Genomic DNA, 14,648 nt, shown 5'->3' with positions numbered 1-14,648 from the left:
TATATATATATATATATATATATATATATATATATATATATATATATATATATATATATATAAAAAGAAAAAAAAAGAAGAAATCCACACTCTTAAAACCTGTGCAGAAGCGATGCAGATGTTTTACATCAAAACGGAACCAATAAAGTCTTTTCAGGAAGAAGATTTTGGGACATGGCTGCTTACATTAACCATGCAATGAGAGATCTGGGCAGTGATGGTGTGTTTGAAGATGATAAGGAGTCAGGAGAAGCAACAGGATCTGACAGAGCCTCACCGCGATCACTTTCTGATCACCGATGTGATCAATTTGTCCTTTAAAGAGCTCCGTGTAAAACATGCGGAATTGGGAAATTGTTTATTCGAAAATTAATCTTAGCGTTTTTGCCCCTAAATATATACATTATTAGAGTAACTACTAGATTAAAACTAAAGCTTTAAAGAAAAAAAACCATCTCGATGGACATTAATCATTTTGGACCGAATTTTAAATAATATTCTGAAAGAGAGGGGATGGGGGAATTTACTTTAATGTGTTTTGCCTTTTTTTTTAAATGAAAAAAAAAAAAAAAAAGATTTAGCTGAATTATTTCTCTGAAGTGACAACAAACAGTGACTTTGAACTGGGATCATTTACGGTAATTATCAATGTTGCGACTGCAACAGACAAAATCATCATATAATTCTCACAAACAACCCGGATAAATAATAAATCTTTATTTACAGTATGAAAATGACTCAAAGAGTTTCTACGTCAAAGTGAAGAAATATCACATTTGTAAGCTCAACTTAAAAGCATAAAATATTTAGCAATATTTTTTTCTGATTTTAAGTGAATGGTTTTATTTGAATAATAAGCATACAGGCCTCTAAAAGCACCTGACATAAGACGATTTAAAAAAATAAAATAAAATAAACAAACGTCCTAATATTAAAATATCCCCATGCAAAACAGCCTGAATTAAAATTTACATATTTAAAAACAAAATCTAAAAATAAAATGAACCGAATGAGCAAAGAAAATGCTAAAAACGCAAAATATTATTGATAACTGAGCTTGTAGCTGCGTATGCAAATAATGAATCTGTTGCGTTTTTTCCCATGTTCAAAGTTTTTAATCGAGGCTGAAAAGTTTAATTCGATTTTAAATCTACATTGGAGCCTAAATTTTAATTAAAAAACAAAGAAACAAATTTCCGAATTAGAGATAAAACACATTTAAAAAACAGTTGGAGGTTGGAACACATACACACACACACTTACCACACACCAAACACACCTTAAAGTAAAGTAGGCAAGTTATAAAAGACAGAAATGGGATACAGCAAATAAAAATACAAATGAATACTTTTATTTAAGTCGTATTACATTCAGGAACTAATTTGAATGAATTTAATTGTCTACGTCATTAGACCGAATTATATATTTCTACATAACTGGCTATGAATTGGACCTGAATCTATTCTAAGATCCATTAAGGTGTTAATTTAAACAAATAAACTGAATTGAACTTAATGTGGCGTTTTAGTGGTGAAATCATTGGATGAACATTGAAGAAAACCAGGCCTGGCTGCGGAATTTCTCTCGAGTGTTTATAATTGTCAGATAACTTTCGGAATAAAAATAATTAAAAAAAAAATTACATGTTTCATAAAACAACAACATGCGGTCAGTTCCATTTTCTTGTTCAATTTAAGCGAGACAAGCTGGCGAATAAAAATGACAGATAGTTATCCTCCTTTAAATGTTTTTTTTTTATTTATTATTTTAGCCTTGCAGCATCAATCCATATATTTAAATGTGTAGTTCTCTGTATTTGTCACATTTATTGCGCATCATTTAAAACGCCACAGTGGGACGTGCTGTCTGCGCCTGACTCCACAAACTTGAACGAGTTCACAAGCTCCCACTCAGAAACCAGTAAGACCAGTGAAATCAGGAGAATGGCAGCTCTATATTCAAAACCCATGTGCTGTCATAACATAATGGGTCTCACATAATAGAATCTGTGTTTTACTATTTAGTTTTAGGACGAGCAAAGGTCAAGTCTGCAAAAAAAAAAAAAAAAAGATAAAACGTCTGCAAACTGAATTCTACAAACATTGTGACAGCCTGCAATTAATCTCTGGGTAAATAAAAAATAAAAACCGGTGCCGCTAAATAAATGCACGCAGATACTTCAGTTTGGTGGATGATGAAGATCCACAGACGAACAGCGGAGAGTCGGAGCCGCTGCAGCGGAGCAGCGGAGCAGCCGGGCGGGCAGACAGAGGAGCGCAGCGGCAGGAAGGCTGCTCTCTCCTCCGCTCCTCTGCCGCTCAGCGCTCCCTTCTCGGGCTTATGAAGCCCCTCAATTCCCCTCCTTTTAATTGATTTTCCCATAATTAACTCAGTCTGTCCATCGATTTCCTTTCGGCGGCGCATAAGCTCCTACATCCTGAGGTGGTATTGTTGCTATCTGCGGACGTCGGGAGCAAATATCGACCACATTGATTAAGAAGCCCTCAGCGCAGGTGAATCTGGCCATCAATGCAGACCTCATGGGGTATTCACAATCGGGAAAAACAAAAAAAACAAAACAAAAAAATCATCCTTATACAGATCCAGAAAGAGATCTGTATTAGGGTTAGGATCAGCGCCACCAGAGCGCAAAAACTGGAAATGGATTTAGATGTGTCTGATTTAACAATTCCCTTCCTAGAGATCTAAACCTCCATGGATGGGCGCAGAAATTCAAATGTGAGCGCCAATCAGCACCATCACGCGCACACAATGTGCAAAACCTGCAGACGCATGGCACACAGCGCATCCCGAATCAAATACTCCCGCGATATTATGCAACATGCAGAGCAGGCAAAAGGACTCAACGCCATTCGTCCGCGGAGCAAAGGAGCAAGGGAGAACGCAGGAGAGAGGGAGTGGGGGGAGAGGTGAGAGAACAGTCAGAGGGCTGCCCCGGTGAATTAATTTCTTTCTAATCAATAACAAAGAAAAAACCCAACCCCGCGCGCGCGCGCACACACACACACACACACACACACACACACACACACACACACACACACACACACACTCATACACACATACCATTATGTCCTCACTCCCTTCTCCGCAAGCAGGAAAGTTAGACTCAAATATTTCTCCTTTTGATCAGGCTGAACAGAACAAGGGTGAGATTTGAGAAGGTGAAAAGAGTGAAGGGGTGGGGTGGGGTGAGAGGAATATGTGCTGGATGGACCCCACCCCTATCAGAATAATGTTCTTGTTTAGTTTGTTTTATAGGTGTGGAAAATTTACCAGTGCTTCCATCGGTGAACGTCTCCATCCCCGCCACGCGTGCAGCCTGTCTGGACAAGAGGAGGGATGGAGAGCGGGTAAAGCTGGGGGAGAGGCGCAGAGGTAGGTGAAAGGGGGGCCGGGGCAGGGACCGAGTGGGACGCTGGGTCTGGAGTGGGGGGCTCGGCATTAAACTGGGAGGTGGGGGTGCGGGGTGTGCGTGTGAGGCTTTGGTGACACCCTAACCTTTTATTTTATGTTCCCCCCTCTTTTTTTCTCTCCATCTCTCACCCTCGACGCGTGTCTCTCAGCGGTTTCCATAGCGACCCGGAGGCTGTGATGCTGCCGAGGAGAAAGAGGCGCGTGCGTGAGAGTGAGGAAGAAGAGAGGATGAAGAGGAGACGGTCATTTGTGAGGTGCTGGTGGGGGATGAAGCCACATCTTAAGATTATCAGCAGCACCTGGACGATGGTGTACAGCTCCGCAGTTTTCATGTTTAAGATCCTGACTTTCATTTCCTCTGACCCCAACCGTCTGAAGAGCTAATTAATACACGCACTGGGAAAATTATTATTTTTTTTAAATCCAGTTAAATCTATAACTTTGTACAATTTTGAGCCATTTGAAGCTTCTAAATAAGTTCTATAACTTCCTACCCGGACTCACCTGAGCGGATATTCAGCAGCAGCTCTACTGCTTTGAATACGAGGCCTCCTCAAATTTAGTATGCATCAATATGCTGCCACCTGCAGGCCAAATACAGCACTGCACTTTGGTCAGAATATTACCACCGACCTCTGGCAGCCAGCATGTAAGCATAGCAAGTTTTATTTGGACAACTGGTTTATGTTTATAGGAAAAATAAAACAAACAGTAGCAGTTACAGACTTACTTGTAAACTATCTGTTGCGTTTTTATGAGATTGGGAATTTTAAAATGTAGTTAAAAGAATGTAAATGTTGGTCAAACAAACAGCATGTTTTAACCGTTTATCTATGCTTCTCTTTACCAATCCTTTCAGTAAAGAGACAGGACAAGAGCAACCATGCAGACATACCAACACCTAAGGAAAAAAAAAATATTTACATTACCCAGAGAGAACCCACAAAAGCACAGAGAGAACATGCAAACTCCACGCAGAAAGACCTCAGGCTGGGATTCGAACCCAGAACCATCTTGCTGCAGTGCTGTCCGCTGCACCACTCTGCATCCTGTTGTATTAAACCAACTTACACAGATCTCCATTTATATCCCCCTGCATCAACCAATGAAGATTAAAAACACAAAACTTGGCGATCAAAAACATATAGGCCCTGGTATGACTAAAACAGGTGAACAATAAATAAACCAATACATTCACAATACATCAAAATTAGGCATGGCATCATGAATGGTTGTTGGTAGCACTGTTGCTTTGCAGCAAGAAAGTACTTTAGAGAGATGACGAGGAACAACTCGTCATCTCTCTAAAGAGCTGGTGTTCCTCCATATCCGCTCTGAACAGCGACAAAGCCTCTTCTGCTCACACAGGTTTTGTAAAACAAAAGATCAAAATCATCAAATCCATTTTATGTAAATAATTTTAAATTCTAAATTGTTAAGCATGATTAAAATCTAAGGTCACAGAGAGACACAAAGAGTGATAGACTTACAAGGAAAATTTCCCTATACAAAGTAATCGAAATTAGATGTTTCAAAGAACTAAATGACTAGAAAAAGTCCAAATGAGACCAGATATAACTTCAGCTGCCAAACCCAACCAAAGCACTCTAAAACAAACCTCTTGCATTGGACAGAAGCTAATGATACCATCTTCTATTCAGGAGCCACTTAAGGCACCGCAGAGACTGGTTGCTGCCAAAGTTACTGGAAAAATCCACAGCAACTACTTACTTGAATAAGTGCAACACTTACTCATTGATACATTCATTACACTGAAACAAGTTAAACATATTCCACAGATTTCATCTCATTTATGTCCCTTTGAGGAAAAAGCCGTGTTACAGCGTCAAGGCGCCTGAAGCCGCCGACAGCTGAACACACCATGTGCAGGGGAATCTAGATGATGGACTTTGAAAAAGACCTTATCTGATTCTTTTCTCCCTAATAAAAGCTAAATATTTCTCTGTCCGATCAAAGGGATGAGCAATATGCTGCGGGGTATACATACAATGAAAGCGGGCCCGGCGGGCCGACAGCAGTCTATAGTGTCCATCAGCTTTAGATGACACGTTTCGATAGCGGGGCTGATTTAGGCCTCAGCTACCGCAAGATGACTGGAGTCGCCATCCAATCAAGGCGGTCGGAGGAACACCTGCGGACAGTGGAATAAAGTCTACAAGAGAATGATGAGCCGTCCCCTGCCACACAAAGCAACATTACATTTAGGTTTTTGTACCGCAATACAATTTGCAGCACAGAACACGAAGCCGTCTCTGATGTGCCTCCGAAGTGGGCCAGGTAATAAACTGGACATTCGCTTCAGCAAATGCTCAGTGTGATGTGATGCTTAAAAAGGTAAGGGCTGGTTTATGTAGTTTATTTCAAGTTATTCCCCAGTGCAGGTCATGGAAAGTGAAAACATGTGTCAAAACTGATTGATTTCTTCCTGCGAACTGAAAATTTCCTACAGAACCATGTTCAGTAAAACTAGTTGATCTTTGAACCCGTCTGCGGATTCTTTGGCCTGGATGTGGATCACCAAAGCAGAGTGACTTTCCTTGCTCTACATTTCAAACAGTTTTCACATAAAATGCAACGTTTGTCCAGTACAACCCAACTGGAAAAGAAACAAGTCTTTTAAAAGGAACTACTTTAGTTACATGGTTACATCAATGCGAACAACAAAATAATGACTTCGAACATCCGTGGATTTAGTTTTAGCTGAAAAAGTAATTTTTCACATCACAAAATCCTGCCGTTTCACCAAGGGGTATGCATGTAGATTTTTAAGTCACTTTATGCGAGAAGCTGCAAACTACACAGACGGCCTGAGCTTCAACTTCCTGGTTGACATCTTTAGATGTTCTTTCCTCATGATTCCATCTCTGTAATGAACATGATGCTGCCACGGATACGATGGAGTTCCCAGGTTTAAAAGCGTCTGCATTTTTCCTCCAAATATAACAAAGGTCATTATGGCCAAACTGTTCCAGTTTACTTTCATCAGACCACCTGACGCGTCTCCTAAAATGTAGGTCTTCATCCCTGTGTGGGTTTGCTTTAGGAGTAGTGGCTTCCTCCTCACTGAGTGGCCTTTCAGCCCCTGTTTTTAAAGAACACGTTTTCACAAGGTCTTTAAGGTTTTTTGGGGGTCAATTTGTGCATTTTGGAACAAAACACATTAATTCCTGGCACACAGAACTCTTCTCTTCCCAGAGCAGTCTGATCAAGTCTATACTTGCATATAACTGTACAGAAACATGCTTATAAGCCCAATTTATTCAGTTAAGCTATCAGAGGTTTCCAAAGCCATGACCATCATCTGAATTTTCCCCTCATTGTGTAAAAAAAAACAAACTGTAAACATTTTATATGTAAACGTCTGATTAACTGCATTAACTAATATTTTTCTGATTTATCCTTTCATTATTTGGTATTTAGCAAATAGAAATAATTTTGGTAGTTCTAATTGACCTAAAACAAGAGATTTTATCCAATTTAACTTCAGTCGGCGATTTGGTATTTGGTTTACATACATTATGTATGTAAACGTCTGGTTTCCACTGTGTGCATCTCTTTTTTTTTTTCCCCCACCAAGAAAGTATCTCATAATGGCAAGAGCATCCAAGGCAGAGTCAGAGTTCTGAGGAAGAACATCACAGAATCATTTGAGCCGTTTCTCTGTAGTTCTGCAGACTTCTCAGAGAAAGTGCCTAAATCTACCTGTGGGCATCACTTCACTGCTCTCTGCTTTAAGGCTGGGCGGGTGAGAACTGGGCTTTCTGAAACAAGAAGGTTTTCCCCGAAGGCAAGCCCGGGGCAGTTGAGCTGGCCATCAAACAAAGCGTACTCCAAACAGGGTAGAAAACACCCCATCAGGTTTTCTCCCAGAGGGTTGGGCCTTATTACTGCTCTCCACGAGGGCCGTTCAATAAGAGAACTGCATTTGTCACAGAGGAGGTTTCTGGACGCTGGAAGCTACCGGCTGAACAAACAACGGTGGCATCTTTACAGCAGGTTGATGTAGCGGTTGTGGAAGGCAAAAGATGTTTTAAATAAAATGTGGTTTCCTTTTGATTCGCTTTTCAAAAACGTCAGATTTACAACTCTGGAAAAAAACAAAGGCAGAGGTGGGTAGAGTGGCCAAAATTTTTACTCAAGTAAGAGTAGCAGCAGTACTTTATAATCAAGTCAAAGTAAACAACAGCCGTCCAGGAAATTACTCAAGCAAGAGTATAAAAGTATTTGGTAGAAAGGCTACTCAAGTACTGAGTAACCGAACATAAAATGTTAACGTTTTAAATTATGTTACCAGGCAGACAAAATATAAAGTTATGGGCAAATTCTTGCATTTTAAAGATAAAAAAAATTTAAAAACTACAAATTCAGAACATTCAGAAACACTTGCTCAAATTCTTTTCAACATCAAATTTTACATATGATTAATACTTGCATTAGGTAATGTGCTTATTGGAACAGGGCAATTTTGATTTTAATATTTCCTAACTACCTTAAAATCCAAGACAAACATGTTCCTCTGGAGCCTTGGAGCCAGCGGGTCACTGTGTCGCATATTTAAGCCACGAGGAAAAGATTTTCCAATCAGAAGTTCCTCAACATTTTCACCAATATTGAAAATTAAAACAAACGAGAAGTGCTTCACTTACATTCATTTAAAAATGGGCCTTTAGGGCTACCAACACTTTTTAAAAGCCTGGTATAATTAATTAGTCAAATTTTAGTTAAGGATAATGTTAGTGGAATAAAATACACATTTGTTTACATGCTTTGTACACATTTTACCATTCATCTTCAGATTCTGGAATTAAAAGTCTTTGATATGTTACTAAGCTTCAGAGTTGTATTTCCTGTTCAGTGACTGATGCTAACAGTAAAAGCTAAGGTTAGTCAATTCAAAAAACAATACCTTAAGCAAAAGGAACGAGTAGATGTGGCATGGTGGTTGCATCTCCACTCAGCCAATTCATTGTATAATAAATTGCCTTTTAAAAAATGTGGTAAGGTTTTGTGCAATTTTACATGAAGTTCTCCTGAATGTGATCAGCTTCTTCTGGAGCACAGCAGCATACACGTTAAGAGGAACAGCAAAAGTATCAAACAACTAACATTTAAGCATTTCAACAACTTGAATTACTTTAATGCTGCAATTTTGAAGAATAATTCAAAATATTATGCTTTAAATTTGAAAATACTTTTTTTTTAGGAACATTTTAAACCAGCAACATTAAACACTCAGTACTCAGCAGAGCCTTTCAGGTTATCTGTGTTAAGGATCAACTTCAAATGTTTCAGATTTAGAGTGTGAAGAACCAATAATAAATTAGCCAAACAGCTAATAAAAGACGGTGCTGATTTTTCCGATATCACAATTGGAACTATGCAAAATGTTGAGGACAAATATGAATGTATCAAAAAAACAACATGAGGTCATCAAAACTTTTATTATTCACCAGAAGTAATGTCCAATATATAAAGACTTCCACAAAAAACATGTCTACCGTTCAAAAGAAAAAAAAATCCCCTGAATTAGTGAACAGTACAAACATACATTATCTCCTTTACCAAAAACACACAAAGTAAACATGGAAATCTGTCCATTGTCCTCTCGCTGGTCTCTGCTCAGCCCTACAGAGACTTGTACTTCAGACAGTGTCTGCCTGCTTAAGTCGTGCCAGTATGAAGGGACTTAAGAGTGAGAGGCCTTATTGATCGTCTTCTATGAGTGAAGTCCAGGCATTAGTTCCAGCAGGGCGAGTAGACAGCTGTCCGTGAGCCACTCTACTGGGCCAACATCGCAGGGCTGAGTGGAGCTGGGATGTGCACTTTTGATTTTGATCTCTCCAACATCACTTGTATTGACTGACGCTCCGTCCTGTGCTTTACTTGCTGAGAGAAGCACTTGCTGAGGCCTAACTGGGAGCCCAGGCACAAGCCACCATTACATTATCAGGGCCACTCTTGACAAGCTTGTGATGATGAATCTTCCATGGTCTGTCGAGACCTGTTCCTAATCACTGCTGTCATCTACTGATGACTAAAGCATCCACTGACCACGGCAATCATACGGTGGGTTATGGTGGTACACGGGGCAGAGATTCCCAGCGTTATCTAGTCTCTCCTGTGTCGGCGGGGCTCTCTGAAGTTCGGTGCAGAAGTCAAACTGTGGTGAAAGCGGCACATTCTTCCGAATTTGTTCAATTTTAGTTTGATTCAGTAATGATTTTTTTTCACCCCCCACCTCACATTTTTTAAAGTATTAACCAAATTCCCAATTTCATTATTTTTTTTTAACATTCAAACAAAATTAAAATAGTGTTTGTAGTTTTAGTGGCGGAGTTGTAAATGAGACTTTCCAGAGCCAAGTAAAAAGTATAGAAGAAAATAAAATGTTCAAATTTTGATACAGTTAGTCAACTGACTAGGCTCTTTTTCTTATTAGTTTCTAAATCTATTAAATAACTGACAGTGTCATCACTCAATCAGGAGGCCCACTCTTGCCTTTTCCTTTTCTAGCTGCGTCAAAGAAAATTCTCCCTCCTTCCAGTTTCATCCCGGTGTTTAATAATGTAGCACCTGTACATGAACCCAAATTTAACAGACTGATCCATAATTATTCCTCTTTCATTCATAAATATTTATGTTCCAACTTAGACTGAAAACTGGAAGGCATGATATAAACAAAAAGGACCAATAGTTACTTCTGCCATCTAGTGGTTGTCACGTCAACAGCAAAACAAAAAAAAGGCCTTAAAAGTGCTTCCGACTTCCACCTGAACCGTCCGTCATAGTCCCAGCTATTCTTTCCTTCAAGCGTCATATAATACAACAAGAGTCTCATTGGATCACAAGGCCTAGCAAGTCTGTGTGCGCCCACCGTTACCGGAGGACATCGCCTTCCTGGCTCTCAGCAGCCTGCGGCCCTCCTCGTAGTCGTCCTGGTCGACGCTGATCAGCAGGCGGACGCCCTCGGAGCCGGCGGCCGTCCTCAGGGAGTCCGTGATGAAGACGCCCTTCAGGGCCTCCAGCAGAGCCCCGCTCAGGTAGTCGGCCCAGAAGGCCTCCAGGTTGTCCAGCTCTGTGAACTTGATGTCGCAGACGATGGAGCCCAGGTCTCTGGCGCGCAGCAGCGAACTGGCTCTGCTAAACAACTCGAACTGACGCTCCAGCGGCTGACGCTTGTCTGACGAGACGCCCTCACGTAGCGCCGACTCGTGCTCCAGGTACTCGGCCCGTACGCGTAGGCGGATATCTGGCAACAGCAGAAGGTGGAGGAAACAGTGGGGGCGGGTGGGAGGAAGTGAAGGGGTCAAAGGAGTCAGCAGATAATGAAGAAGGGAAAGAAAAGAATGACAGAAAGAGGGGAAAGATTTTAAGGGGTCATGAGGCAGAACAAAGGGGGGGAGAGAGAAACATTAAAAAAATGTTCAGACACCAATTATTTAGGTTTATTCTAGATTGCTGTGAAGAAGCATTTATAGTTTTTTTTTGTTTGCTCTTTTTGTCACGCTTGAATGTTTCAGATTAAGCTTTTTAATATCAGAGAAATATAAACAAAGTGAAAATAAACACAGCTTTAAAATGATGATGTGCCACATGTTGGCTATGTTGAAAAGTTATTGCTACTTTTGCTAAATCATAAATTGACTATTAAAATGAATTTTAATGGAAAACTTAATTTCATTTCAAAACCCATTCTGAAGCCTTATTGCAGTGAGCCCAGTAGAATCAGGAAATACTCTAAATGGGCCCAGTCTGACAACAAGAAACAGGTTAAAAAAATCTCAGGAAGCATGGAGAAATAAGTGATTGAGATGCTGACATTAACAGGCCAGTCTTTAAAATTAGGCTGAATTAAAACAATTCTGGAAAGTAGAGTGGGTCAAAACATTTCCTAAGTGAGGTAAAGGACTCAGTGGCTTGTTATTACCAAAAAGGAGCTGTCGCTAAATGTGGCACTGCTAGTTATTAGCTTTAGGGGAAAACAAGGTTTCCATCTTCAGACGTAAAATGATCAATTAAAAGCCGCTTTCTGGATCTGAAACATTTAGTGACAAAAAGGCAAAGAGAAGAAATCTATACAGAGTAAATATTTTTCACAGCATTGCATCACCACTGGGCATCGTATTCATCAGTATTAAACTGAGCAGTCATTTTTTTTCTCTCATTTTTTTTTTTTTTTTGTTAAGGGGGCACAGTTCCTACTCAATAGGCTGAACTCAATGTTATCTCTTTTTGCTTTAAAATCAGTTCCACACAAAAAAAGGTGCAGCGATGCAGAGTAAACTGAGATGAGAGGGCACTGGAAGTAGACCATCCCATCTGAGAGCATCTTTTCTGTAAATCTGGCCCCTCGGTTTGTTTTGGTGAAACTTAAGTTGGTAAGTCGGAGCAAGGAAAGAAATACTCATCTGATCCAGCAGTGTTGTTCCATTTCTCGGTCGGTCATTTCTATGAATTTGAGTATCATTGGCAGCTGTTAACAAAACGGTTGAATCAGAAGAAACTGGAGCATGAGAACTTTCAGTGTGACAGCTTTAAAAGGTCCACAAACATCATGGGTGAAGCGTTCATGTAACCAAGTACTGAAATTAAGTTGACACCTTGATTTTTTTTTTGTTTTTTGTAAAACAACTCAGCTGTACCAAGCTTTAGACGGACTTTAAATCTTTACATTCGGCAGATTCTCAATATAATGTTCTTTGCAGAGAATAAGTAGCTTCTTGAGTTTCCGCAGTTTACAGGACTGATGGTCATGCAACAGCACAGCGAGAAAGATTAGAGGATACATACTGTACTGAGCAAGAGCAACGCTGAGATCATCTCCCATGACATTTTTCCAGAGCTCCAAGAGGCAACCAGCTGCTGATGACTTTTGCTGCAACAAAGACCCAGCTCTCCCAACCCAAAGTTCTCCCAGAACAGCAGTTGTCACAATCTAGAAACATGCTCATTCAATAAAGTTTAGTGAAATTAACTATAAACTCAGCCCTTCTGATGGGTTAGAAGGACCACTCTCATTTATGAAGAAAACAGATTCTAGCTACATTTATTGGTGACTCTGGCAAGGAGAAGAAAAGCCTTCAAATATGATGTGGACTTTCTGACCTCAAGAGTGAATTTTACGCATTTTACCTACAATGAACTTGTTGGTTCCCCTTTGCCCCCAACTATTTCAGAGAAAAATTAAATGCAGCATTTATGTTTAAAAGCATGACTGAAAACTGGTTATATTTTTTCAACTTATTTGTGTATAAAAGAGTTTTACTAGATGCAGTGATAGATTTGTAGTGAAGGAGATTCTACATCATTTAATAATCTCCAGGCACAAATATTAGTCAAGAAAAAAAAAAAGATTTACATCATGTCATATTGAAACCTCATAGGAACTAGAAGTCATTAATTAAAACACGTTGGTAAAAAGAACACTTTCTTCCACCAAATATCCCCCACTGAGCTTGGTCAAATTGAATGCTGCATTTTTACAACATTTTAGAATGAGGATATCCTGCAGCACTAAAACATGGATTTGTTTAAAAAGTTTCACAAATACATACCAGGGGCATATTGTACATACAGCTTCTACTTGTGACTGATGAAAAGACAATTGCAAGAGTTTCAATCTATGCTGACATGACATTGTGCACTACTTTTACACGTTTCGTTTTCAATCTCATTCAACAGCTACACCCTGATGCGAGAAGTCCCATTAACTCAACATGTTGTTTGAGGCCACAGCGAAAGGCACCCGACTCATTAGGGAAACATTTAGAAAATGCCAACATTAGAAATGCAAATGTCAAATAAAGGAATTGATTTTGAATCCCTTAACATTTGTAGAGGGGTGGTATCAAAACATTGGTTTTCATTTGCATTCTTCAGAAGTGTGTAATTAGATTATAAAAGCAGGAGACTGGCTCAAACAGGGCACTCTAAATGTTACATTTGTAAGGGCTGGTTGCAAGATTCAGGCACAAAACCAACTGGTTTCATAAAAGTTGAAAGCAAATAGGATTTGCTTAGGAAAGCATTAAGGTACAAGAACAATTCCAGTTTCATGAAGATATTTAATTCTGATGGCTTACAACACAAATGAACAATTTTATAATATCCCTTTTTATACCACAATTCATTGCTTATATTTTGAAAAGTGAGTACGTGGAAGTATTTTTCATGGCTCCATTGTCATATTTTACCACATCAGGGGACTAATAAAAGATAGTAACTTTTTTCATGGGGGGAAAAAAACAACAAAAAATTAAAACTGTACGCAGGAATATTACAAAGAATGAATGATCAATCAATCAATAAGGAGGGGAAAAGGCTCACATTTGGTTCAAAAGCAGCAATACCCTACAGCAGTGGTTCCCAAACTCTTTCTCCTGGGCCCCCAGTGGTTTCCAAACTATTTCTGGGCCCCCCTTATGGATTACAAACAAACAGCTGTCTGCTTGAACGATGTGTGTGAGCAAAGAGGGGGGTGGATTCTCTCCCTGTTATACTCAGCCCCGGCTCCAGACAAATAAGAGGGGGGAAATCAACTTTTTTGGGGACAAAATGAATCGTAGCTGAACATAGACAACACCACCAGTAGCCTAAGCTACTTGTTAACAAACTTAAGGTGCTGTATTGATATTAGCTAGTCATCTTTTAGCTAACTTTACCTGCATCCAACAGCTTTACTCAACAGTCTGTTAGTTTGGGGGGAAAACTGTGAAAAGTTATTTGTGTTTTGCTGGTTTGCTGCCGTGATTCTAACACAAACCTACGTAGCTCCGCACAGCAGCAGCAGGTCTCCTTCACAGGTGGAAACCCAGCGCGAGCGTCGTAGCGCTCATGATGCGTTTAAAGGCGGCTCGGAAAAACAGGTTACAACATGTTAACAACGGATTAAACAGTTTTAACTGCTAATAAAAGTGACAGAGGACACAAATATGGGAAGTGTGGAAGCCCCTATTGTATCAAATTGACAGAGGAATAACAGAGAGTTGACCATTCTAAGTTAAAAACCTAGCGCATACAGCGTTCATGTTTTGTTTTTTTCATCCAGACGGCTTCCCACGCCCCCCCTGCAATGGCATGGCGCCCCCCCTAGGGGGCGCGCCCCACAGTTTGGGAACCTCTGGACTAGAGCACTCCAAACTTTTCTTTTAGCTAGTTAGATTTGGATTTTTTGGTGTACTTTGAATCAT

The 14,648-nt window shown here is 39.9% G+C and overlaps 1 protein-coding gene across 1 annotated transcript in view; it reads right to left on the bottom strand.

Annotated features, from left to right (window-relative positions):
- Positions 1-8,881: 8,881 nt before the first annotated feature.
- The window catches only part of dedd1 (death effector domain-containing 1), an 18,403-nt gene continuing 12,636 nt past the window's right edge, over positions 8,882-14,648 (bottom strand). Inside the window, exon 6 of the mRNA XM_015036037.1 lies at positions 8,882-10,708. Coding sequence (XP_014891523.1) covers positions 10,311-10,708 — 398 coding nt within the window. The 3' untranslated portion in view covers positions 8,882-10,310. The remainder of the gene's footprint in view (positions 10,709-14,648) is intronic.

This window comes from Poecilia latipinna, unplaced genomic scaffold (assembly GCF_001443285.1).
Source record: "Poecilia latipinna isolate Pla-1442-1.1 unplaced genomic scaffold, P_latipinna-1.0 Scaffold355, whole genome shotgun sequence".
Lineage (NCBI taxonomy): Eukaryota > Metazoa > Chordata > Actinopteri > Cyprinodontiformes > Poeciliidae > Poecilia > Poecilia latipinna.
This window is presented reverse-complemented; position numbering and strand designations above follow the sequence as displayed.